The sequence below is a fragment of the Mobula birostris genome, chromosome 5, assembly GCF_030028105.1.
Source record: "Mobula birostris isolate sMobBir1 chromosome 5, sMobBir1.hap1, whole genome shotgun sequence".
Classification (NCBI taxonomy): Eukaryota; Metazoa; Chordata; class Chondrichthyes; order Myliobatiformes; family Myliobatidae; genus Mobula; species Mobula birostris.
In genome coordinates this window covers 3,830,341-3,857,371 of record NC_092374.1, presented here as the reverse complement: position 1 = coordinate 3,857,371, position 27,031 = coordinate 3,830,341, and the positions used below count along the sequence as shown (strand labels likewise).

General features: G+C 44.4%; 1 protein-coding gene across 1 annotated transcript in view; it reads left to right on the top strand.

Annotated features, from left to right (window-relative positions):
• Window positions 1-1,497: 1,497 nt before the first annotated feature.
• The window catches only part of LOC140197170 (intestinal mucin-like protein), a 48,648-nt gene continuing 23,114 nt past the window's right edge, over window positions 1,498-27,031 (top strand). The window contains exons 1-5 of the mRNA XM_072257083.1: window positions 1,498-1,831; window positions 9,597-9,711; window positions 12,970-13,133; window positions 23,782-23,889; window positions 26,304-26,426. Coding sequence (XP_072113184.1) covers window positions 1,562-1,831; window positions 9,597-9,711; window positions 12,970-13,133; window positions 23,782-23,889; window positions 26,304-26,426 — 780 coding nt within the window. The 5' untranslated portion in view covers window positions 1,498-1,561. The remainder of the gene's footprint in view (window positions 1,832-9,596; window positions 9,712-12,969; window positions 13,134-23,781; window positions 23,890-26,303; window positions 26,427-27,031) is intronic.

Here is a 27,031-nt window from a genome sequence, read left to right as displayed (position 1 = left end):
CAATGAACTTAGGTATGTCCACACCAATACAACAGCTCTTGAAACAAAGCACACCAACAGCAATATATCTGATCATGGAATTAGGGACATTAATGTCCATTTACCAATGGGGAATTATACTGATTCAGCCCCTCTTGAAACTAGTGCAGCTGGACAAAGGGAAACGACTGTTTCTGAAGTGCTGAGCAGCTCCACCAATACTACTGCCCCTGAAACTATGGATTACGAGCTCAATACAACAGATCAAATGACTTTGAATACGATCATCAATGCACAGGTTCGTGAAAACTTTAGCATCGAACCCAATAGAACAACTCCTGAAACCAGAGACGCTGCCCCTTCCGTAAACTTCCATGAAGTGTTTAGTGCCCACAGGAATATCAGGAACTACATGGTAATGGACAATATCATTACTTTCATGGGTCTGAGGACACAAAAAACCAAAAGCAATGCAAGAGCATTGGAACTGGATCTCAGCAGTTCAACAAAAACGCCTGAAACTACAGCTATCAAATCTAGTATGGGTACTTCTGAGATAAAGGGCTCCAGGACAAATACAACTGGCCATAACAAGAATTCCACTGCTCCTGAGACCATTGACAATGATCTGCTCATTGCTGGACCTGTGGTCACCAGCTACAGCACAATGGATCATTTAACTGGCATCATTCCTGGTTGTTGCAACAACAGGGATACCCTTACAATTGTGGATAATACCACTCATGAGAGTAGAGTCACCGAGATCAATTCAACTTCTCCTAAAACTGTGATCAACAACACAAATTCATCTACTCCTAATGACTCCAGCACAATTGTTCCTGAATCATGGAATGCTGACAGAAATGAGACCTTTCCAGGCTCTATGGACAATGCCACCAAAGGAACCACTCTTGGAATTAGTGACTCCCACCCTAATGCAGTCGCCCTGCTAACCATGGGTAATGACACTGGTATGATCACACCTGAGATCTCAGAGCCATCAATGCTGACCGTGGGTAATGACACTGGTATGATCACACCTGAGATCTCAGAGCCATCAATGCTGACCGTGGGTATTGACACTGGTATGATCACACCTGAGATCTCAGAACCATCAGTCACTACATTTAATGTAACCATTACTGACATTCTACCTAGCAAAGTTAATGGAACTTCAGAGATGAAGGGTGTCAAGGACAATGCCACCACTGTTGAATCTGTGGGCAATTCCATTGGTTCAACAATGATCAATACTAATGTCACTTCAGTTGCTTCTAAAACCAGGAGTGCAAACATGATTAGTCCTGAGTTCATAGACATTAACACCGATATAGGTGCTCTGGAGCTTATGGACATCTACTCTAACCAAAGCACTACAGAAGCTATAGGAGTCAGAAACAACGCCATGATTTCTGTAACCACTTCAAATGCAGAACCTACAAGCAAAAACACTGGCGTAAGTACTACTGAATCGATGGGCATTAACCCTGTTGTAAAAAGCACAGAAGATAGACCCAATGGCACTAATTTAAGCACTCCCCCAATTACAAGCATCTCCAGCAATCCTACTCCTCCTCACAGTATGGGTACTGAGACCAATTCAACTGGAGGCATCTCCACCAATACAACAGCTCCTGAAACTGTGAGTACTGAGGCTAATTCAACCATTCTAGGAACTAGAAAGATTGTCACTAATACAACAGCTCATAGAACTGCAGTTCTGCAGACCAATTTGCCCACTCCTGGAACTGGTATCTCCACCAACACAACGACTCCTGAAACTGCGGTTACTGAGACCAATTCAACTGTTCCCAGAACTAGAGGAATCTCCACTAGTATGACTCCTAAAACCGTGAGTACTGAGATCATTTCTTCCTCTCCTGAAATTAGAAACATTGACGTCCTAGTGAAAGTTTCCAAAAGTAGTTTTCAGTATTAAAATAACTATTTATGAGACCAGTTCAGAACACATTTAATGAGCAAATTGCTATAGAATTCTAGGGTAAAAAAAATATTATGAACTCTAATATCCTGAATCAGTTAATGTGCTGATGGTGCCCTTCACTTGCTCTGCCATTGTCAGGTGAACATTGGAAAAGAAGGTTGGGTAATGGTGGAATGGGCACGGTACTGGGGATTGGCTCTGGCTATTAAGGAGATCAGAGTTAGCTGCAAGGCTTCAACTCAAGGACTTTTCAAAATTGTGGTGTATGAGGCACATAAACAATAATGCTTAATGCTTACTCTGTGTGTGTGTGTGTGTGTGTGTGTGTGTGTGTGTGTGTGTGTGTGTGTGTGTGTGTGTGTGTGTGTGTGACTGTGCGCGCACACAAGTGTGTGTGTGTGTGTGTGTGAGAGTGACTGTGTGCGCACACAAGTGTGTGTGTGTGCGCGCGTTCATGGGTGCGTGTGAGTGAGTGAGTGAGTGAGTGAGTGTGTGTGTGTGTGTGTAACATATTTAGAGGAATTCTTACCAAGGGATCATTAGAACAAAGCAATCTTTGTTGAGGCTGTGGTGGACAGCGAGGAAGACTATCATGGCTTACAGTGGGATCTGGTTCAGCTGAAAAAAGGGTTGAAGATGGCAGATGGAATTTAATGCAGACAATTGGAAGGTGTTGCACTTCAGTAGGACCAACTAGAGAAGGTCTAACACAGTGAACGGTAGGGCACTGAGGAATGTGGTACAACAAAGAGATCTGTGAATACAGGTCCATAATTCATTGAAAGAGGCATCACAGGTAGATAGGGTCCTAAAGAAAGGTTTTGTCTCATTGGCTTCATAAATCAAAGTACTGAGTACAGGAGATGGGATGTTATATTGAAGTTGTATAACCCATTGGCGAAGTCTAATTTGGAGTATTGTGTGCAGTTCTGCTCACCTCCCTACAGTCTAAGGGGCACATGAGGGGAATCTCCTTCACTCAAAGAATCTCGAGAGTGTGAAATGAGCTGCAAGCACAAGTGGTGCATGTGAGCTCAATTTCAATGTTTAACAGAGGTTTGGATTGTTACAAGGAGTGACTGGGGGTGAACCCATGTGCAGGACACAGGCACGTAGTTAGGGTTAGGAGGTGCTTGCACAGTCGCGAACGTGGAACAGATAACCAGGAGGAATCTTGACACGGAGACGGGGTTTTCATGGAATAACCTGAAACTAGAGCTGAACTTAGAACCAACGGTTCTAAGCAGTCGGGAAATGAAGTTATCACACAGGAATAGACCAACGAACTGGCGACCCGTGGTTGTGATGCCAGAGTTCTTATCCTGCAGTCACTGACGGAAACCAGGTGTGGTGTAATTAAGTGAAATGCAGCAATTGAGAATCTAATGACTGGAATTAAGGCATAATCAAGGATATAGGAGCAAGATGGGGGACAGCCAGATGGGACTATGACAGTACTCCCCCGCAACAGGATTCTCCAGGCGATCCCCCAGGCTTGTCTGGATGGTCCCAATGGAAGTCACGGATGAGGGAAGGGTCCAGGATGAACGAGTGGGGAATCCAGGAACGTTCCTCTGGGCTGTATCCTTTCCAATCGACAGGTGCTGAAGGCCCCTGCCCCTACGGCGCCCATCCAGTAACCGCCGGATGGTGTACGCCGGGTGGTCGTCAATGATCCGGGCAGGTGGAAGGCGTTCGGTCGGAGAGCACAAGGGGCTGACAGAAACCAGTTTTAATTGGGAAACGTGAGATGTAGGATGGATGTGCATAGATTTAGGTAGTTTGAGTCAAACCGCCGTGGGGCTGATAATACTCTCAATCTCGAAAGGTCCCAGGAAGCGAGGGGCGAGCTTCTTGGGCTCATTCTTGAGAGGAATGTCTTTAGGTGAGAGCCACACCTTCTGCCCATGTCGATACTCAGGTGCAGGAGTCCGATGGCGATCGGCAATCCTCCAGTTGCGGTCGGCTGAGCGAAGCAGGGCTGTGCGTATGTCTTCCCAGACCTCGCGGCACCAACGGATATGGGCCTGAACAGAAAGCACCGCAATATCCTCTTCCTGAGCAGGAAACAGCGGGGGTTGGTAACCAAGAGAGCATTCAAAAGGAGATCTTCCGGTGGCGGTGCTGACCAGAGAGTTGTGGGCGTACTCTACCCACACGAGGTGGTTGCTCCAGGTAGAGGGGTTGTTGGCTATTATGCAACGTAGCACCGCCTCCAAATCCTGGTTGACCCATTCCGTTTGCCCGTTCGTCTGTGGATGAAAGCCGGACGACAGGCTAACTGAGGCACCCAGGGCTCAGCAAAAGGATCTCCAGAGTTGTGAAACAAATTGGAGGCCCCAGTCGGAGATAATGTCCGAAGGAATTCCGTGAAGGCGGAAGACATGGCGGACGAGAAGGTCTGTGGTCTCCTGAGCGGAAGGGAGTTTAGGGAGGGCTACAAAGTGCACAGTCTTGAGAAAATGGTCCACCACAGTGAGTACGGCGGTGTTCCCATGTGAGGGGAGTAATCCCGTGACAAAATCCAGTGCTATGTGAGACCAAGGACGACTAGAGACAGGTAGGGGATGAAGTAATCCAGCAGGTGGCCAGTGGGAGGCTTTTCCACGGGCACAAATGGAACATGTAGAGACAAAGGAACCAGTATCGGCATCCATGGAAGGCCACCAAAAGTGTCTTTTCAGAAGAGACAGTGTCCGATCACTCCCAGGATGGCAGGCGAGACGAGACGTGTGCCCCCACTGGAAGACCTGAGATCGAACGGAATCGGGCACAAAAAGGCGATTGGTGGGTCTGTTGCCAGGGTTAGGGTCATCCTGTTGGGCCTCTTACTATGGCCTCGATATCCCAGGTGAGGGCAGCCACTACACAAGATGGTGGAAGGATGGTCTCTGGGCTGGAAAGGTCCTCCTCGGAGTTGTATTGACGGGATAGCGCGTCAGGTTTCCTGTTCTTGGACCCCGGACGATAGGTGAGTGTAAATCTGAAATGATCAAAAAATAATGCCCAACGGGCCTGGCGGGAATTCAGGCATTTGGTGGTCTGGATATACGCAAGGTTCTTGTGATCGGTCCAGATGATAAACGGGTGTTCCGCCCCCTCCAGCCCGTGCCTCCATTCTTCCAATGCCAGTAGCTCCCGGTTCCCCACGCCGTAATTTCGTTCAGCGGGGGACAGCCGGCGAGAATAGAAGGCACAGGGATGAAGTTTCTGATCAGGACCTGAACGTTGGGACAGGACCACTCCCACCCCGGAGCAGGAGGCATTGACCTCCACAATGAATTGCCAGGAGGGGTCCAGTTGGACCAGGATGGGAGCGGATGTGAAACGCCTCTTCAGTTCAGCAAATGATGAGTCAGCCTCGGAGTCCCAAAGAAAAGGTGTTGAAGGTGAGGTAAGTCAGGTAAGGGGTTCCACCACCCGACTGTAATCCCTGATAAACTGACGATAGAAGTTCACAAACCCCAGAAATCGCTGGAGTTGCTTGTGGGTCGTGGGTCTGGGCCACTCCACCACCACCCGGATCTTCTCAGGATCCGCCCTCACTCGCCCGCTCTCGGTGATGTAGCCCAGGAAGCTGACTGAGGGGATGTGGAATTCACACTTCTTAGCTTTAATGAATAATTTGTTCTCCCACAGTCTCTGTAGGACTTGACGGACATGATGAATATAGTTCTGGAGACTACTGGAGGAGATTAGGATGTCACCCAGATAGACAAACACAAAGCGGTTAATAAAGTCTCTCAGCACATCATTAATCAAGGCTTGAAAAACAGCGGGGGCATTGGTGAGGCCAAACAGCATGACCAAGTACTCGAAGTGGCCTAAGGGGGTATTGAATGCTGTCTTCCACTCGTCCCCCTCCCTTATTCGGACCAGATGGTGGGCGCTTCATAAGTCTAACTTCGAGAAGATGGTGGGTCCGTGAAGCGGTTCAAATGCCGAAGTTATGAGGGGCAGTGGGTACTTGTTTTTAACAGTTATATTGTTAAGGCCTCAGTAATCGATGCAGGGACGTAGTGACCTATCCTCCTTCCCCACAAAGAAGAACCCCTGTGCCCACCGGGGAGGATGAGGGCCGAATAATGCCTGCCGCGAGAGACTCACTGATGTACTTCTCCATGGCTTCCCTCTCAGGCTGGGACCAGTTATACAGGTGACTGGTGGGTAACGATGCCCCGGGGAGAGGGTCGATAGCACAATTGTATGCTCAGTGTGGAGGCAGGGAAAGAGCCCGTTGTTTACTGTCCGTGACGTACGTACACGGCTGCTGCTCAAAAACCAAGCAGCATTGCAGTAAGAAAGCCCGGCACTTCCCTTGGTCCCCAGCGTAGGGTTCCGGTTCGGGAGCATGCGGCTGTCTTGGTGATTGTGTTGCCAACCCATCGGGCGTTGCCGTCCCAGGCTGTGTGGGTTGGTCAGACCGGGTTCTTGGAAGGGACGGAGTAAGGGGAGCGGGTACTCGACCTTCTTTACGTTCTCGGACAGGGCACGGAGGTTCTCCATGACCACTCTGAGTAGCTGATCGTGTAGGCCCAGTGGGGCACCCTGGCTGGCGAGGGCCTGTTATCATAGTGATAGTCATAGTCATACTTTATTGATCCCGGGGGAAATTGGTTTTTGTTACAGTTGCACCATAAATAATAAATAGTACTGTTGCAGGGCATTTGTGTCCGCTGGGTTCGTTCTTGGCCAGTTTGTTCTGTTACAAGGAGTGACTGGGGGCGAACCCAAGTGCAGGAAACAGGCACGGAGTTAGGGTTGGGAGGTGCTTGCACAGTCGCAAACGTGGAACAGATAACCAGGAGGAATCTTGACACAGAGCTCTGATACAGAGTCTTGACACGGACACGGGGTTTTCATGGAATAACCTGAAACTAGAGCTGAACTTAGAACTAACGGTTCTAAGCGGTCGGGAAACGAAGTTATCACACGGGAATAGACCAACAAACTGACGACCCGTGGTTGTGACGCCAGAGTTCTTATCCTGCAGTCGCTGACGGAAACCAGGTGTGCTGTAATTAAGTGAACTAGCAGCAATTGAGCATCTAATGACTGGAATCAAGGAGATAGGAGCGAAATGGGGGACAGCCAGATGGGACCATGACATGGATAGGGACATGGAAGGTAGGGTTATAGAGGGCTATGGTCCTGGTGCAGGTTAATTGGAGTAGGCAGTTTAAATGGCTTGGCACAGACTAGATGGGCCAAAGGGCCTGTTTCTGTGTTGTACTTTTCTATGACTCTATGACTAAAGCAGTTAAATTTATTTGTAGAGAGAAGGAATTTGGGGAAGTACCAATGAAAACCATTTGTCAAGGTCACACATTGTAGGCTGGTTCAGAAGGTCAAGGTCACACATTGTATGTAGGCTGGTTCAGAAGGTCAAGGTCACACATTGTAGACTGGTTTAGAAGGTCAAGGTCACACATTGTAGACTGGTTCAGAAGGTTAAGGCACAGGAGATCCAAGCAGAGCTGGCTAATTGGTCCCAACAGCAGGGTGACGATGGGAGGCCAGGGTAATTGTGGACGTTTGTGACCAGAGGGGTGTTGTTGAGTTTGGTTCTGGTTTCACTGCTGTTTACTATATATATTTGGTGAGAATGTAGATGACATGTTTAGTAAGTTTGCAGATGACACCAAAATTGGTGTATAATGGACAGTTTAGAAGGCTGTCTAAGGTTACAGGTTGGGAAAGTAGACCAGAGAATGGCAAGCAGAATTTAACTCAGACAAGTGTGCAAGTTGCATCTGGCATGTTAAACCAGGCAGGACCATGTGTGGTAGGTCAAAGAGATCTAGGGGTGCGCAGTTGTCTGAAAGTAACTTCACAGATTGGTGAAGATAGCATATGGCATGCTTGCTTTCATTGGTTGGGGCTTTGAGTACAAGGGTTGGGACATCTTGCTATAGCCATACAAGATGATGGTAAGGAAGCACCTGAATATTGTGTGCAGTTCTGATTGCCATACTTAAGTTAGAAATGGTGCAGAAAGGATTCACTAAAAATTTTACTGGACTGAAGGGGTTAGGTTGTAAGGAGAGGGTGGATTGGCTAGGATTGTTTTCCCTGGAGGGAAGAGGCAGAGGGGTTGATGAAACCAAGATTTCAAAATGATGAAAGACATAGGTAAGCTTTCCGTGCAGTTGATGGTGGACATTTGGACAGCTATATGGGTTGGAAATGTTAGAGGGATATGGGCCAAATGTAGGCATCCATTCAATTCTGGATCAACCTGCACAACACTAATCACTTAATAGATGATAGTTTATCTGTTCTAGTTGTGTTCTTTCCTGTATAATTTATGCTCAGTTTATGTTTTTCTTGTGAATGTTGTGGTCTGTGATTCTCTGTGCCTGTGGTACTCCTGCAAGGCAGTTTTTCATTACACCCATCCATACATGTACTTGTGCATCTGTCAGTACACTTGACTTTGACTTTGAACTCAGGTAGGTGCCTTCTTTAGCATGAAGTAATGGGCCGAAGAGCCTTCTTCTAGAATATAGAACCTACAGTACAGGAACAGGCACAAAGTTGTGCTGAAGTAATTAAGCTAATGACACTGAATCCCTTCTCCCTGCACATGGTCCATATCCCTCCATTCTCCTCAGAGCCTCTTAAATGCCACTATCATATCTGCCTCCAACACCACCATTCTTTACCACTCTCTGTAAAAACATCTTGCCTACGTTTCTCCTTTAAATCTTACCTGCTTGCCCTCTAGAATTAGACGCTTCAACCCTGAGAAAATGATACTGCTGGGCAACTCTGTCTATGCCTCCTATAAGATTACAAACTTTCATCAGGTCTCCGTCTCCTTCCTCTCCAGAGTAAACAACCTCAGTTTGTCCAAACTCTCCCTCCAATCCAAACGGTATCCAGGTAAACAGCTTTTGCACCTTCTCCAAAGTTTGTGTCTTTCCTAAGGGTTGTCCAGATTGAATGCAGTACTCCAGATGTGGCTAACCGGAATGTTATATGGTTTCTATGCTGTGCAACGATGGGAGTCTTAAGCCAAGGTGCCCACCTACATTTCCCAGAATGCTGAAGCACCAAGTGGCTCTGTGCTGTTGAAACTTAGAGAACTACCCTCAGGATTCCACTTGATATATTTCCAGGATCATAGTCATAGTCATAGTTATACTTTATTGATCCCGAGGGAAATTTGGTATAATAGAATCGTGCATCCTATTGCTGTCTGCGGGAGTTTGTTGCACCATATAGTCACAGAGTCATAGAAAGGTACAGCCCAGAAACAGGCCCTTCAGCCCATCTAGTCAGTGATGAACCATTTAAACTGCCTAGAACCATCGACCTGCACTGGGACCACAGCCCTCCATACCTCTACCATCCATGTACCTATCCAAACTTCTCTTCGGCATTGAAACCGAGCTCACATGCATCACTTGTGCTGGCAGCTCATTCCACACTTTCACAACCCTCTGAGTGAGGAAGTTTCCCTTCATGTCCTCCTTAAACCTTTCACCTTTTACCCTTAACCCATGACCTCTACCCAGCCTCAGTGGTAAGAGCCTGCTTGCATTTACGCTTTCTATACTGTATGTGAAAGCACTTTAGTGTCTGGATAACACTTTCAGGGAATCCTGATCAGTGATGTGTGTAAAGAAATCAATTAGTTTAAATATTTTCTCTTCTTTTCTTTTATTAGCTTTCCTGTGATGAAACAAAATGTGCCCATCCTCGCACCTGTGATAAGTATGGAGAAGCCCCTATTTATTCAGTGGCAAATGTCAGTGATCCCTGTTGCAATATTACAACGTGTGGTAAGTATGATATTTCTCCTTCATTTGTGTGTACAGTCGGCCCTCCTTATCCGTGGGTTCCACGTGCGCGGATTCAACCGACCGCGGATCGGGAAAACCCGGAAGTTTTCTCTCTGGCACTCGTTGTTTGAGCATTGTTTGCCTTGCGTCTCATGTACAGACTTCTTTTTTCTTGTCATTATTCCCTACACAATACAATATAACAACTATTTACATAGCATTTACATTGTATTAGGTATTATGAGTAATCTAGAGATGATTTAAAGTATACGGGAGGATGTGCGTAGGTTATATGCAAATACTGCTCCATTTTATATAAGGGACTTGAGCATCCGCGGTTTTTGGTATCCGCGGGGGGGTCCGGGAACCAATCCCCCATGAACAAGGAGGGCCGACTGTATTGTGGGCTGTCGGTTAACAAATTCATTAATGTGGGAATTGGGAAAACAAGTATTGCTTAATTTGTTTATCCATTTATATTTATTTAGAGATACAGTTCCGAACAGGCCCTTCGGGCTCACTGAACCGTGCTGTCCAACAACCCACCTGTTAACCCCAGGACAATTTACAATGACCAATTAACCTACTAACCGGTACAATTTTGGACTGTGGGAGGAAACCCACACGCTCATGGGAAGAATGTACAAATTTCTTACAGAGGATGCTGGAATTGAACTCCAATCTCCGATGTCCTGAGCTGTAATAGTGTTGCACTAACCACTGTGGCACCCCTAGTTCTTGTATAAACTGTTACTCCGAAGAGCTATGTGGGCAAAATTGCTGGTGGGTTATGTTTCTCCCAGTTGGGGAGGATCAGTGGTGATATTTAATTCCTCACTGGGGAATGTAAGATGTTTGAGCTTCACCCTTATCCCGCGATCACAAGACACGGGAGAAACCCACCCTCCTCCTCTCCTCCACACGCAGCTTCCACTCTTCAACAACGTGTGGAAGAGTGGGGGGGTCCTTATGCAGAATGTAACATAGATATATAATTGAAAATTATTACTCAGAACACCAGCTTACTGCTTAAGTTTTCAAAACATTAATAACTTCAGTCTCTGTACATCAAAGCTATTCAAAAACAATCAAAATTTTGAAAGACTTCTTGCAGGCAGCTACTAAACAACAAAACACAATCAAACCCATTTTTATTAAAAAAAACAGATAACAAAGACCGGCAAACATCCAATGTGTGACAAAAAGAACAAATTATGCAGACAGTTTCTTTGCACGACTTATTTAACTATTTCATATTTACTGTGATTCACGTTTTCTTTTTCCGTTATTATGTATTGTACTGTACTGCTGCCACAAAGTTAACAAATTTCACGACATATGCCGATATGAACCTGATTCTGAACAATAAAAATATAAACAAATAAACCGCAGAGTCCATGAAGGTGAACTCAGAGCAGCGGTTCAGCACTGACTCCTGTCTCTCTCGTATAGAAGCTTGAAGTTACAGTCTGGATGCAATCTGACTATTTACGTCTCATTAAACTTTTTAATCTATTTATTCAAGGGAGTCCTCAGGGCTCCTTCTCTTTGCATTACAGAACAGTAAATCCAGTGGGAAGCCACTGGATTGTGTTTAATCTGGCTCTTCTCAAGAGCAATAAGGGCAAAGAGACGGTAATGTTTCTTCTCACACTCAACAGCACAATAGCGCATGTACAAAGCCCAGGACAAAGGGTGGGCCAATGACCTTATCTGAAAATGTGCTCACGGCCGTTGCTAATACCTTGTTACTGGGTAAGAAGGAGGTGAGGGTTCAATAAAGATCACTGCTGACACAGCTACAGAAATCAGGAGAGTAGATTGTCATATTTTATTAAAATGCTAATCATTTTAGCGCGTGGCCAAGTGGTTAAGGCGTTTGTCTAGTGATTTGAAGGTCACTAGTTTGAGCCTTGGCTGAGGCAGTGTGTGTGTCCTTGAGCAAGGCACTTAATCACACAGTGCTCTGTGACGACACCAGTGCTAAGCTGTATAGGTCCTAATGCCCTTCCCTTGGACAACATCGGTGGCGTGGAGAGGGGAGACTTGCAGGATGGGCAACTGCTGGTCTTCCATACAACCTTGCCCAGGCCTGCGCCCTGGAAACCTTCCAAGGCGCAAATCCATGGTCTCATGAGACTAACAGATGCCTATTTAATCATTTTAGAAATAGACAGAGTGGACAGCCAGAGATTTTTTCTCAGGGCAGAAATGGCTAATACAAGGGGCATCATTTTAAGATGATTGGAGGAAAGTATCGAAGAGAATATGAGGGCAGGTCTTTTACAGAGTGGTAGTTGTGCGGAATATGCTGCCAGGGCAGTGGGAGAGGCGGATACATTAGGGACATTTAATAGTTGCTGAGATAGGCACATAGGTGATAGAAAAACGGAGGGCAATGTGGGAGGGAAGGTTTGGGCTGATTTTAGAGTAGATTAAAAGGTCAGCACAACATTGTGGGCTGAAGGGCCTGTACTGTGCTGCAGTGTTTTATGCTCTGTGTTCAAACCTATAATAGTCTGGACATTGCAAATGTGAAATGAAAACAGGAAATGCCAGAACATTGCAGTATGTGAAGACTGTTGGGAATTTGGGAATGATCCTTCCTCAGAACTCATTCCAAATGAGCAAGAACGTTGCTAAGACAAATATAAAAATACTTCAAACCTCATCTGCCCAGTGGAAAGCGAGAAGAAGAATGTAGTTGTTATGTTTCCGCTGCCTTCCTGCAGTAAGGGAGAGACAAGACATGTAGTTTAATGGGAGGGAGAGGTGCTCTCTGCAGCCCCAACTAGTTTGACTTGTGGTAGACGGCTCCCCCTTGAGGAGACTAAGAGAACATCTCCCACAGCAGAGCAAGATCACTTCTGTTCTGATCTTGTGTAACTGGTGGGAGAAGGGTACCAAATGTCCTGTCTGCTTGGTTTTCTAACCACATGATGGAGAGCTTTCTACTTTGTAAATTAAAAATCAAAAGTGACAGGTTTGGGAAATCAGAAATAAAAGCAAAGTGCTGGAAGTCTCAGCAGGTCAGGCTGCATCTGTAGAGCTACACACTTCCTATTTCCTGTTTCTGCTCTTACAGTAATTGTTAAATTTTGTCCATCTGGGGACAAATATTTTAATTGCAGTTTCCATAAAGGCCTCCCCTAAATTCAAATGCAGGAATTTGATTTGAAAAGGCAATGCGCACACTTACTGCTGATCTAGCTGAGCAGCATGATAGCAGAGGAATGAAGCATGATTTTTCTCTCACAGGTCCTGTGTGTTCTTTCAATAACACTTTCATCATGCCTGGCCAAACCAGACAGCACTACGATGGACAAGTCTGTACCACATTCACTTGCACCAATGAACTCAACAGTGATGGATTCCTGATATTAAATGTGTCCACGCAGACGTGCGAGACATCTTGTGAGCAGGTAATATTTTCTCATTGCTTAGCAATGCTACTGCTGACTGCTACACAGTATTGAGTGAGAAAATGTTAAATCATACTCCCTAGACGTTGACTCTTGGACACAGAACAATGGCTGGGTCTTCTGCCACATTAATAAACTTCATCTGGTTCCATTGTAAGAGTGATAAGTTGCCGGGACCGGATGAGATGTACTCCAGGCTACTGTGGGAGGCGAGGGAGGAGATCGCTGAGCCTCCGGCAATGATCTTTGAGTCATCAATGAGGATGGGAGAGGTTCGGGAGGATTGGAGGGTTGAGGATGTTGTTCCTTTATTCAGGAAAGGGAGTAGGGATAGCCCAGGAAATTATAGATCAGTGAGTCTTACCTCAGCGTTTGGTAAGTTGATGGAGAATATCCTGAGAGGCAGGATTTATGAACATTTGGAGAGGTATAATATGATTAGGAATAGTCAGCATGGCTTTGTCAATGGCAGGTCGTGCCTTACGAGCCCGATCGAATTTTTTGAGAATGTGACTAAACACATTGATGAAGGAAGAGCAGTAGATGTAGTGTATATGGATTTCAGCAAGGCATTTGATAAGGTACCCCATACAAGGCTTATGGAGAAAGTAAGGAGGAATGGGATCCAAGGGGACATTGCTTTGTGGATCCAGTACTGGCTTGCCCACAGAAGGCAAAGGGTGGTTGTAAACAGGTCATATTCTGCATGGAAGTCAGTGACCAGTGGTGTGCCTCAGGGATCTGTTCTGGGACCCTTACTCTTTGTGATTTTTATAAATGACCTGGATGAGGAAGTGAAGGGATGGGTTAGTAAATTTGCTGATAACACAAAGGTTGGGGGTTTTGTGGATAGTGTGGAGGGCTGTCAGAGGTTACAGGGGGAGTTTGATAGGATGCAAAACTGGGCTGAGAAGTGGCAGATGGAGTTCAACCCAGATAAGTGTTCATTTTGGTAGGTCAAATATGATGGCAGAATATAGCATTAATGGTAAGACTCTTGGCAGTGTGGAGGATCAGAGGGATCTTGGGGTCCAAGTCCATAGGACGCTCAAAGCAGCTGCACAGGTTGACTCTGTAGTTAAGGAGGTGTATGGTGCATTGGCCTTCACTAATCATAAAATTGAATTTAGGAACTAAGAAGTAATGTTGCGGCTATATAGGACCCTGGTCAGACCCCACTTGGAGTACTGTGCTCAGTTCTGGTCACCTCACTACAGGAAGGATGTGGAAACTATAGAAAGGGTGCAGAGGAGATTTACAAGGATGTTGCCTGGATTGGGGAGCATGCCTTATGAGAATAGGTTGAGTGAACTCAGCTTTTTCTCCTTAGAGCAACAAAGGATGAGAGGTGACCTGATAGAGGTGTATAAGATGATGAGAGGCATTAATCATGTGGATAGTCAGAGGCTTTTTCCCAGGGCTGAAATGGCTAACACAAGAGGGCGCAGGTTTAAAGTGCTGGGGTGTAGGTTGTTGTTGTTGTTCGTCCTTCGTAGTCGAAGATGACCATGGCTTCAAATGGGAGACTGGTGGCTGTGGGTCCAGAGGTGACTGATGAGGCCAATCCGGGCCCTGAAGGCTCGCCCACATGTGGGACACAAGTGGGTGGGTGCTGTCGTGACAGTGGATGCTGCTTGGGCCTTGCGCACAGCACGCTTTCGTTGCGCCTCAATGATGCGCCTGACTTCAGCTGCACGGGCTCCTGTGGTGATCTTGCTGCGCCAAGCTGGACGGTCAAGGGCAAGCATCTCCCACGTGTTGATGTCGACACGCCTTTGAGGGACACTTTCAGGCAGTCTTTGTAACGTTTCTTCTCCCCCCGCCCCGACTGAGCGGTTGCCCTGACACAGTTCTCCGTACAGCAGCTGCTTAGGCAATCGGCTGTCTGGCATTCTGACCACATGTCCAGCCCACCTGGCTTGGGCTTTCAGCAGGAGGGTGCAGACGCTGCAGAGCCCGGCTCGTTCCAGGATTTCCATGTCGGGGACTTTGTCCTGCCACCTGATGTGGAGGAGTCTCCCAAAGGCGGCGCTGGCTTTGGCAATCCTGTTGTTGACCTCAGCGTCTATGTTCACTGCGCGAGAGAGTATGCTGCCCAGGTAGGTGAAGTTGTCGACTGCCTGGAGGTTCTGGCCCTTCACCGTGATGCGCGCCTCCTGGTATGGTTTTCCTGGTAGGTACAGAGGAGATGTCAGGGGTAAGTTTTTTATGCAGAGAGTCTTTTAAGAAACTTTTGGATAGCTTAGAGAAATAGAGGGCTATGGGTAACCCTAGTAATTTCTAAAGTAGGGACATGTTTGGCACAACTTTGTGGGCTGAAGGGCCTGTATTGTGTTTCTATGTTATGTTGAAGTTGTATAAGACATTGGTGAGGCTTAATCTGGAGTATTCTGTGCAGTTTTGGTCACCTACCTACAGGAAAGATATCTATAAGATTGAAAAAGTGCAGAGAAAACTTACAAGGGTGTTTCTGGGACTTGAGGACCTGAGTTATAGGGGAAGGCTGAATACGTTAGGACCCTGTTTCCTGGGCTATAAGAGAATGAGGGGAGATCATATAGAGATGTTCAAAATTATGATGGAACTACAGTGAGGATAAATGCAAGCAGGTTTCTTCCACTGAGTTTGGATGAGACTACATCAGGTTCAGGGTGAAGAGTAAAATGTTTAAGGGGAAAATGAGGGGGTATGCCTCACTCAGAGGGTAATGTGATCATGGAAGAACTGGCAGCAAGTGCTAGATTAAGAGTTTGGGTAAGCACATGGATGGGAGGAGTATGGAGGGCTCTGGTGCATGTGGGTGACTAGGTGAAGAGACAGGTCAGCACAGACTAGATGGACCAAAAGGTCTGTTCTATAACTCTGACAGGTGCTATTCATCTTGACTCTGGCTCTAATAATGGGCTCATTATTAGATGGGAAAGGGAAGAAGAAGCACATAGTCTGTCTGAACATAATAATATGTTCATTATTTTAATTAGTATTAATGCTCTTAATTTATATACATCAGTTGCATGTTGAATACATTTAGCGTGTATTTTAGTATGTTTAGTTGATTTAAGTCAATCTGAACAGTTTTTGGGTATCACAGATTACAAAAGCAGTGGTGAACAAGGCTTTAGATAGACTTTTGTCTGGTTGTACAGAGGCATCACTGAGGTGTATTATGTTCAGATTTGTCCCCCTGCTATAGGGAGAGTGTTATTTAAATTGGAAAGAGTGCAGAAAGGATTAACTGTACAAGGATGTTGCCAGTATTGTGTATTCAATATCTTAGCAGTGTATGAATAATATTGTAAATATATTGCTTGATTAAGCATTCTTGTTAATTTAAATAATTCATTCCAGTTTGTATGTAAAAGTACGTGAATTGCACACATCATCACACTACCATGTGATAAGTGCATGCCTTGCTTAAAGTGAAAATGAAACTAAGACATACTTTCCTGGGCTCCCATCTTTTTCTTGCAATTAGCTTTTTATGTTTTGGAGTTAGAAAACATGAAAATGGTGACAAGGAAGTTTTAAATGAATCCAAGATGACTACCTACTTGTTTAAGCACAGCGAGATGTTTGAGTTTTTAAAAAGCGGTCGAGGAAAAAACAGCATAGCAAGTGTTTCTTTGGGAACAGACGGAGACTGTGGAGTTAAAATAAAAGGGAGAAAACAGAAGAATGCACGGGTTCATAAACAGTGAGTACCAAGTAATAATAATCATTAAAAAAACAGAAATGGCTAGCTACATCAGAAAGATAGACATCTTCGATTGCACAACAGATATCTGGCTCATGTATACTGAGTAAATTGAGCAGTATCTTGAAGCAAATGAAATAACCAATGTGAAGCGTGTGCCAGTTTTGCTGAGTGCGTTGTGTGGAAGAGCATACAGTTTGCTTCAAAGTTTAATTACTCCAACCAAATCAACTGAAATGAGCTTTGCTGATGGTGTGAAAGTGATGCGGGAACATCTAGAACTGAAACCATTGTTGATTGCAGAATGCCTTAGGTTTCATAAGCAGAATCAAAAGGAAGGGGAGCCCATTTCAGCGTATGTAGCTAAATTGGAGAACTTGTCTGAGCATAGGAAAGATGTTAACAAAATAGAGAGAGTACAGAGAAGATTTACTAGAATGTTGCCTGGGTTCATCACCTAAGTTACAGAGAAAGGTTGAACAAGTTGGGTCTTTGTTCTTTGGAGTGTAGAAGGTTGAGGGGGGACTTGATAGAGGTGTTTAAAATTATGAGGGGGATAGATAGAGTTGACGTGGATAGGCTTTTTCCATTGAGAGCAGGGGAGAATCAAACAAGGGGACATGAGTTGAGAGTTAAAGGGCAAAAGTTAGGGGTAACACGAGGGGGAACTTCTTTACTCAGAGAGTGGTAGCTATGTGGAACAAGCTTCCACCAGAAGTGGTTGAGGCAGGTTTGATGTTGTCGTTTAAAGTTAAACTGGACAGTTATATGGACAGGAAAGGAATAGAGGATTATGGGCTGAGTGCAGGTCAGTGGAACTAGGTGAGAGTAAGAGTTCGGCACGGACTAGAAGGGCCGAGATGGCCTCTTTCCATGCTGTAATTGTTATATGGTTATATGGTTATATTGTCAGTTCAGTGATGGGCTTAATAATGCACTGGAAGATCATTTAGTTTGTGGAATTTTACAAAAACATATTCAAGAAGGGCACCTAACTGTTGTCCAACAGAGGCCAAATGTTGTCTCTGGTTGAAAAAGATATTGAACCAAGGAACGTCCATGCAGCTCGGATGAATTGTGAAAGTGATGAAAGCAGTGGTCCGACAACAATTTCCGTGGGTAACTTATTGAGAAAGCCTCTAATATATTAATCAGGCAGTTACTTGCAAAATGTGGGTTGGTTTTAAGCTGGCAGAGAGTTTAGCAAGCTTCAGGAAAGATGCAAGCATCTGTCTTTTGTGAGTATAAAGAATTAAAATCTACTCTGTGTGCATTAAGGTTATTGCATGAAGTTCAAGTGTGAAACAAAAAGTAGATGCAAAGACCAAAACCCAGCCCGATGAATAGAAAGCCAAAAATTGATGATAAACTGGACTGGTCAAAGAACACTGAGGCTGTCTACAAGAAGGGTCAGAGCTGTCTCTATTTCCTGAGGAGACTGAGATCCTTTAACATCTGCCAGACGATGCTGAGGATGTTCTATGAGTCTGTGGTGGCCAGTGCGATCATGTTTGCTGGTGTGTGCTGGGGCAGCAGGCTGAGGGTGGCAGACACCAATAGAATCAACAAACTCATTCGTAAGGCCGGTGATGTTGTGGGGATGGAACTGGACTCTCTCACAGTGGTGTCTGAAGAGAGGATGCTGTCTAAGTTGCATGCCATCTTGGACAATGTCTCCCATCCACTACATAATGTACTGGGTGGGCACAGGAGTACATTCAGCCAGAGACTCATTCCACCGAGATGCAGCACAGAGTGTCATAGGAAGTCATTCCTGCCTGTGGCCATCAAACTTTACAACTCCTCCCTTGGAGGGTCAGACACCCTGAGCTGATAGGCTGGTCCTGGACTTATTTCATAATTTACTGGCATAATTTACATATTACTAATTAACTATTTATGGTTCTATTACTATTTATTATTTATGGTGCAACTGTAAGGAAAACCAATTTCCCCCGGGATCAATAAAGTATGGCTATGACTATGACTATGACTAAGACTAAAAGAAAGGAGTCAACGGAGATACAGAAACAGAGGATTCATCAGATAATGTTGTGGATGGGGAAACCAAGAGGAGAGATCAGATTGCAAAGGGAGTAAAAGAAGGGTTAATAAGGGAATACTCCAGTGAACTCCCCAAGCTCAAGATACACAAACTAGAAGGAAAAGGAAGGAGAAGAGAGGTGTCCAGGGCTGTCAGAACCACCTCCTGCAGACCCAGAGTCGACTCCCACAACCAGTACGAAGGAAGCCCCAGAACCTGAGATCGATCCACAGCCACAAATCTCACCAGCCAGAGTGACCGTCCATGTTAGGAAAGACATTATCCCACAAGAGTTAAGAAATCCTCCACTCAGGCCTAATCTTCCTTAGGTCAGAATGGGACAATTTAAAATTTACTGTGCTGCAGATGTCTGTATACAGTACCTATAAAATGTATTCACACCCCCTTGGAAGTTTTCAGATTTTATTGTTTTACAACATTGAATCACAGTGAATTTAATTTGGCTTTTTTGACACTGATCTTTCGTGTCAAAGTGAAAACAGATCTCTACAAAGTGATCTAGGTTAATAACAAATGTAAAACACAAAATAATTGATTGTATAAGTATTCACCCTCCTTCAAGTCAGTATTTAGTAGATGCACCTTTGCCAGCAATTAACCACCTTGAGTCTATGTGGATAGGTCTCTATCAGCTTTACACATCTGGACATTGCAACTTTTCCCCATTCTGCTTTACAAAACTGCTCACACTCTGTCAGATTCCATGGGGATTGTGAGTGAACAGTTCTTTTCAAGCCCAGCCTCAGATTCTCAATTGGATTGAGGTCTGGACTCTGACTTGGCCACTCCAGAACATTAACTTTGTTGTTTTTAATCTATTCCTGTGTAGCTTTGGCTTTATGCCTGAAGTCGTAGTCTTGCTGGAAAACAAATCTACTCCCAAGTCACAATTTGGGACTGCATCAGCTTTTCCTCCGGGATTCCCCTGTATTTTGCCGCATTCATTTTAGCCTCTACCTTCACAAGCCTTCCAGGGCCTGCTGCAGTGAAGCATCCCCACAGCATGATGCAGCCACCACCATGCTTCATGGTAATGCTGGCGTGTTTTTGACGATGTGCAGTGTTTGGCTTATGGCAAACATAGTGCTTAGAACCTTCTTCCAGCTGACTTCAGAGTCTCCCACATGCTTTCTGGCAAACTCTCGTCAAGATTTCATGTGAGTTTTTTTTTCAACAGCAGCTTTCTCTTTGCCACTCTCCCATAAAGCTGTGACTGGTGAAGCACCTGGACACAGTCTCTCCCGTCTCAGCCACTGAAGCTTGTAACTCCACCAGAGACGTCATAGGTGTCTTGGTGGCTTCTCTCACTAGTCCCTTTCTTGCATGGTCACTAGGTCTTTGAGGACGACCTGCTTTCAGCAGTTTACAATTCTGCCATATTCTTTCCATTTCTTGATGATTGACTTAACTATATTCCAGGGGATATTCAGTGACTTGGAAATGTTCTTGTATCCATCTCCTGACTTGTGCTTTTCAATAACCTTTTGCAGAGTTGCTTGGAGTGTTCTTTTGGCTTCATGGTGTAGTTTTTGCCAGGATACTGACTCACCAGCAGTTGGCCCTTCCAGACTGCACACAAGTGATCTCCATTTCTTTTTCAATCTTTTTAGTAGCTTCATAAAGATAAACATAACATGGTAGATCTCCATTTAACTGATTAATTGATTGCATAACTATTCACCCCCTTTAATATGACACACCAAATCATCACTGGTGCAGCCAATTGGTTTTAGGAATCACATATATTTTATATTTATATTTGTGATTAATTTAGATCACTTTGTAGAGATCTGTTTTCACTTTGACACAAAAGAGTCCTTTTCTGTTGATCAGTGTCAAAAAAAGCCAAATTATATCCACTGTGATTCAATGTTGTAAAACAATAAAACGTGAAAACTTCCAGGGCAGGGCGGGGTGGGTGGGTGTGCGAATACTTTTTATAGGCATGGTATATAGTATACTGCATATCTAGTTGAGACTTGTTTTCCTGAGCTCCAATCTTTTTCTTGCAATTAGTTTTCCTGTTTCAGAGTTACAAAACATAATGGTCAGGTCTCCAGGAACTGAGTTATAAGGAGACGTTGAGTGGGCCAGGATTTTATTCCCGGCGTGTAGGAAACTGAGAGGTGAGCATACAGAGGCGAATAAAATCGGGACCAGCAGACGGAGGGAGAATGCACACAGTCTGTTTCCCAGGGTTGGGGAACCAAAACCTAAAAGGCATAGGTAGGTTTAAGGTGAGAGGGGAAAGTTTTAATAGTATCTTGAGGAGTGACAATTGAGAAAGAGTGAACAATTCAAGTTAGGTCTGAGGACCTAACCTGGATCCAACATATTGATGCAGCTATAAAGAAAGCAAGACAGTGGTTATATTTCGTTGGGAGTTTAAGGAGATTTTGTATGTCACCACAAACACTTGCAAATGTCTACAGATGTACCATGCAGAACATTCTGACAGGCTGGATCACCATCTGGTATGGAGGTGGGGTGGCTGGGGTTCTGACTTTGTTTTTACATAAAGAGTGGTTATCTATGTGGTTCTGCAAAGTGGATATAGCCAGGGGTGGTAATGGGAGAAGCTCCCACGACCTATTAAATGCTCCCATTGACATGTGTCTCAAATAGCCTCTGACAACCAAGTCCAGCTCCTGGCCTTCATGTGTGGCTTAGCTACAAAGCCCGGAGGAACCATTTCTACTAGCAGCAGTGGGGCAGAGATGGTTACTGGCACCTTAATACCAGTTGGTTTGGGCAGGTGGGGCTGGTCAGCCGTGGTTGGCAGCTCAGCGAGGAGATGGAAAACTCTGACCTCTTGCAGCTATACTCACTCATGGGGAGGGGTTCGGGAGTGAAGCCCGAGGGGAAAAGCCAGAGTCGGAATCCCTAAGGCAGTCCTACGTTGTGTCCAATGATGACTGAAAACTCCTGTAATGCGCTGGTACCAAGCTATGTCGGTCTCTACTGTTCCTTTGGGTTCATCAGCTGCGTGGAGAGGGGAAGCCTGCTACATTCTCAACAGCTTGCTCTCCATATCGTACTGCTCTGGCTCACGTATCATGTACACAGCTAGGCCGCACCATCCATGGTCAACCCCGGCCTCAGTTATTATGTATGTTGTCAGTGTGTACGCTGCCAAAGGAAGTGGTTGGGGAAGATACAATAACATTTGGCCAGGTACATGGATTAGAAGGGTTTAGAGTGGGGTTCCCAACCTCTTTATGCTGTGGACCCTGCCATTAACTGAGGAGTGTGTGGACATCAGGCTGGGAATCTCTGGTTTAGAGGGATTTGGGCCAATCAATGACATGTGAGACGAGCATGAATGGGGCGGTTTGGTCAGCGTGGACCAGTCAGGCTGAAGACTTTGTGTCTGTGCTGTCCGAGTCTGACTGTTTGACAATGGTAACTGTCTGAGGGCGGTGCCAAGCTGTTGCTGTGCTGTTTGGGATATCTGTGGCATCATCAGTTCGACTGGACCCATGCAGTGCTAAATAGTTAAAACAGCCAGTTCTCTTCACTTGTACAAACTAACGGTGCAGAATGCAGGAACATGGTGCAGTATTTTCAAATTTCCGTCCTGTTTACCTTGTTACTATTTTCTTCTTCTCTTTATTATTTCTTTATCTTCTCATTATTATTTCTGCATGCATTTCCCAAACACTCCAATCCCCCCACCAAACCTGCCGTCATGTTCCTGCCACAACCATCCTCACAGAGGAAATACAGCTATAGTTCTTCTAATGTTGTTTCAACACTTGGCCTTTCTTATTCTTGTTGCTGTTCTATTTAATCCTTTGTATAATTCTTGAATGTTATGTGTCGCGTACCCCGTGATGGGTTAAAGAACCAGCAGAAATGGAAAAAAACTTTGGAGTCCAGTATTGCTATTAACTAATATTATTTATTAGTAACTACGCATTACAGTAATTTAAATGCAGATAAATCAAACAGGTTAGCAATGATTATACATAAGTAAGTGTGGAATATATATGAAAACCAAGCTTCTTCAAGTCTAGGGGTAAATAGATTCAATCTTACGACGATGAGTAAAGTTCGGTTCAGTTCGTGATATTGAGTTGAGTAGTGATGGAGAGAGAGAGAGGGAGAGATTTGAGTCTTCAAATGAGCTGACGCCATCGATCTTCCAGTTGTCCTCCGAAATCCCTTAATGGTCACCGACTGTGATTTCAACAAAGGGGACCGTTTTTCTGTGGTGGAGCTATCCCCTCAGGCAAGGGTTGGACACATCGACAACTCCCCACCGGTCAATCCCTTTTCTCACTGCAAGAGCCACTGATTGATCTGCCCGATCGATCCTCCAAAACCCACTTTTTCTGTGGGCACAACAAAGCTCATTGTGTCCAAAAATCATGTGCCTCAGGTCTATCCTCTAACCTTCTATTTATCTCACCGTACTGAGTACCAACTGTCATTCAAATAACTCCTCCCATCTCTGTCTGTGTAAGAATGCGCTAGCAGGCCATGTCCTTGGGAAGTATAAACACACTCCAGAGAAACTATAACAACGATTGTCCATCAAATAACGCCGCCCTCGGTCACCATAGCGACTTACGAGCTGCTCGGTGTTCTCTCTCTCCAACTCAGCAGAAATCCAAAAGTTAGTCTTCGTCTCTCTCTCTCTCTCTCTTTCTTTCTCTCTCTCTTTTCAAAAGCACAGTTCATAGGGGTAATTCAGGACCCTGTCACATATCTCCACTTTGTAAATATGTGCACGGTGTACCCATCCAAAACCATCTTCTGTGTGCACAGTTACAAAATACATGATGAAGAGAAAACTTAGCCAAGAAAGAGGCTTGTACATTGTTGAAAAGTAAATTAAATCTGAATTCAAATATTTTTCAAAGTTTGTTTTTTTTTCAATCCCCCAGGGTTTTGAGTTAAGGAGGTCACAGGACAATAATGTATGCTGTCCAGAGTGTGTTCAAGTAAACTGTGCTTACATCTCGCCAAATTCTTCTGAAATCATCTTGATCAAGGTATGGATCTGCTCTCAGGCTACAGAACAAAACATACTGCTGATAGATTATAAACTTCTAATCCTGGCACCAGTGTTATAACCACAGTTGTAAAATGATTTAATTAGAGGAAGACAGAGAAATACCAGGGTGAGGAGGAGATGGTCTAAATTAATGCTCAGAGTTGGGGCCATGGTGCAAGAGAATGTTGTGTTGGGATGGGAGATGTGGTGTCCAAGTGTTCAGTACTGGGGTAGACGCGGTTTGGGAGATGTGGTCTCCAGGTGTTCGGTACTGGGGTTCGTGCAGTTTGTGAGATATAGGACCATAACATGTTCATCGTTGGGACTTGTTGTGGAATGTACAGTGTGCTGGTGTGGTGTTAGAGTGTATTTGGTAAAGGTGGTTTGGTGCTGAAGAATATGGGAAATGTAATATTTAAAATGCTGAATATGAAAGTCCTGGCATTAGAGAGTACTCGATAAGGCGTTATTTTCATTGTGGTGTCTCTTGGGTCTGGATCTATGATATTGGAAGCTGGTTATTTTGGGTTGGATGGTATTAGAAATATTCAATATGATGTTGCTCTTGTGTAGAATGTAGCACTGGAAAATGTAATGATCAGTGATTATCAACGTGTATATCCAGAGATTTATGTTAGTGTGGATATGGGTCACTGTGTGACACCTGGTTCTCTGGTCATTTATTCCCCGCCTAGAAATATCACGGAGCCATTGCCAATAAGTTCAACCATCATTAAACACAAAACTCTCAGCAATGTACAGGCCCTTCAGCCCACAATGTTGTGCCGACCATTTAATGTACTCTTAGATCAATCTAATGTTTCCCTTCTCCAAATCCCTCCATCCATCTGCCTGTGAAAGAGTCTGATAAAAACCTCTAATGTGTCTGCATCTGCACCACTCCTGGCAGCATGTCCCACACAACCGTCACTCTGTGTAAACAAAACCTATCTTTCACCTCCCCTTCATGCTTTTCTCCAAACACCTCGTAGTAGCCATTTTCACCCTGGGGAAAACCTCTGGCTGGACACTCTATCTCTGCCTCTTATTAACGTGTACACATCTATCAAGTTGCCTTTCTTCCTCCTCCTCTCTAATGAAAAAAGTCCTAGCTCACTCAAGCTGTCCTCATAAGGCATGTAAACTTTATCATGTTTACTGAGTTACGGCTGGCATCATTGCTCCTCTGTATCACTGAAGTGTCGAAGATTACAGTGTAGCATAAACACAGGAGGTCCTGCAGATGCTGTGAATCCAGAGCAATACACACGCAAAATGCTGGAGAGACTTAGCTGGTCAGGCAGCGTCTATGGAGGGGAGTGAACAGTTGATGTTTCAGACTGAGAACCTTCATCAGGATTGCAGAGGAACAGGCCGTGTCTGCGGTAACAGTGATAATAATTTTAAATAATCTAATCTTCCTGTCTAAATGTTGCTACTGCATGTTTCCACTGCTTGCCCACCCACCCCCAGCAGCCTGTTCCAAACACTCCCTGTATGAATCTGTTTGAAATACTGCCCCATCTTAAAGCTATGCCCGCCAGTATTTATTAATTAATTTATTCTGATATACAGCAGGGATTAGGCCCTGCTGCCCAGCAACCCCTGACTACCCCGATTTAACCCTAACCTAATCATGCGACAATAATTAACTTACCCAGTACATCTGTGGACTGTGGGAGGAAACCGAGTCATCCCGAGAAAACCCACACATTCCACAGGGAGAACAAAATAATTCATTACAGATGGTGTTGGATTTGAACCCAAAACTCCAGCTGTAATATCGTCATGCCAGCCACTATGCCACTGTGGTGCCCATCGTCCTCAGCAATCACACTCTCACTACTTCGCCTGCCTATGCAGCCTGTATCAGTGGAGCTGAAAATGCCACCTACTCCCTTAGTTGAGGAAATCTGGTGGCAGGTGCCTCCGGGCATGGTGTTTGACAGCAGGGAGGCTGGTTTTCAGTGTACAAAGATGATATGCTTCGAGTTAAATCCAATCCATTGTATTGCTTAAACTGCCAAGATTGTTCTTAGCAGTCTGAAGAAAACTTAACAGAGATCACAATGTACAGTTGAAGTCAGCAGTTTGGGAAAATGATGTAAGAAATAAATAATTCTCTCTACTATTATTCTGACATTTCACATTCTTAAAATAAAGTAGTGATCCTAACTGACCTAAGACAGCAAATATTTTCTAGGATTAAATGTCAGGAATTGTGAAAAACTGAGTTTAAATATATTTGGCTAAGGTGTCTGTAAACTTCTGACTTCAACTGTAACTTGGATTACACTGACATTGTTGGTGATACTTTCATAATCATAAGTCATTCCTCGTTGCTATGTTCTCAGATGAAGAGATTAAAGGTTGTAAGGTTCAGTGAATGGGAATCTCTGTTGTCTTTTTCAGTTACGTCAGACATACATTGTCGATAACTGTACCCGTGTTCTCTGTGTGGAGATTGACGGTCACCTTGTCACAGAGGTAGAATCTGTAATTTGCCCGGAATTAGATGAAGTTGTCTGCAGAGTGGTAAGGATGAGAAATACAAATTCATTTTGTAATGGGGGCTGACAGCATTACATTTTTTTTTGTAATATAATTTTTATTGAATTTTCAAAAGGAATACATGAAAAAATAGAATCTACCCTCCCCCCCCCATATAAAGTCCTACCTAAAAAGGAAGAAAGGAAGAAAAGAGCCGCCTGGGTATTGGAAGGTTTCCACGTGCTCCATGGGATTCAAAATAAATTTGGTATAATTATTCGTTACTTTCCCCAAGTGACCAAAGTCTTTATCGGAGCACTTCAATATGCCATCCTATCTTTTGTAAATAAGGGCGCCAAATATTCAAAAATGTTACATATTTGTCTCTTAAATTATAAGTAATTTTTTTGAGTGGAATAGAACTAGCCATTTCATTATTCCAACGATCCATACTTAAATACGAATCAGATTTCCAAGTAACTGCTATAGTCTTCTTAGCTACTGCCAATGCAATTTTTATAAATTCTTTCTGATATTTATTCAATTTAAGTTTAAAACAAATGCATTTAAATGCTATACTAACTTACAAAGCTCCCATTTGTATGAAAATGACTGGCAGACAAAGTAACATGAGTGATTTTTCTGAGTAC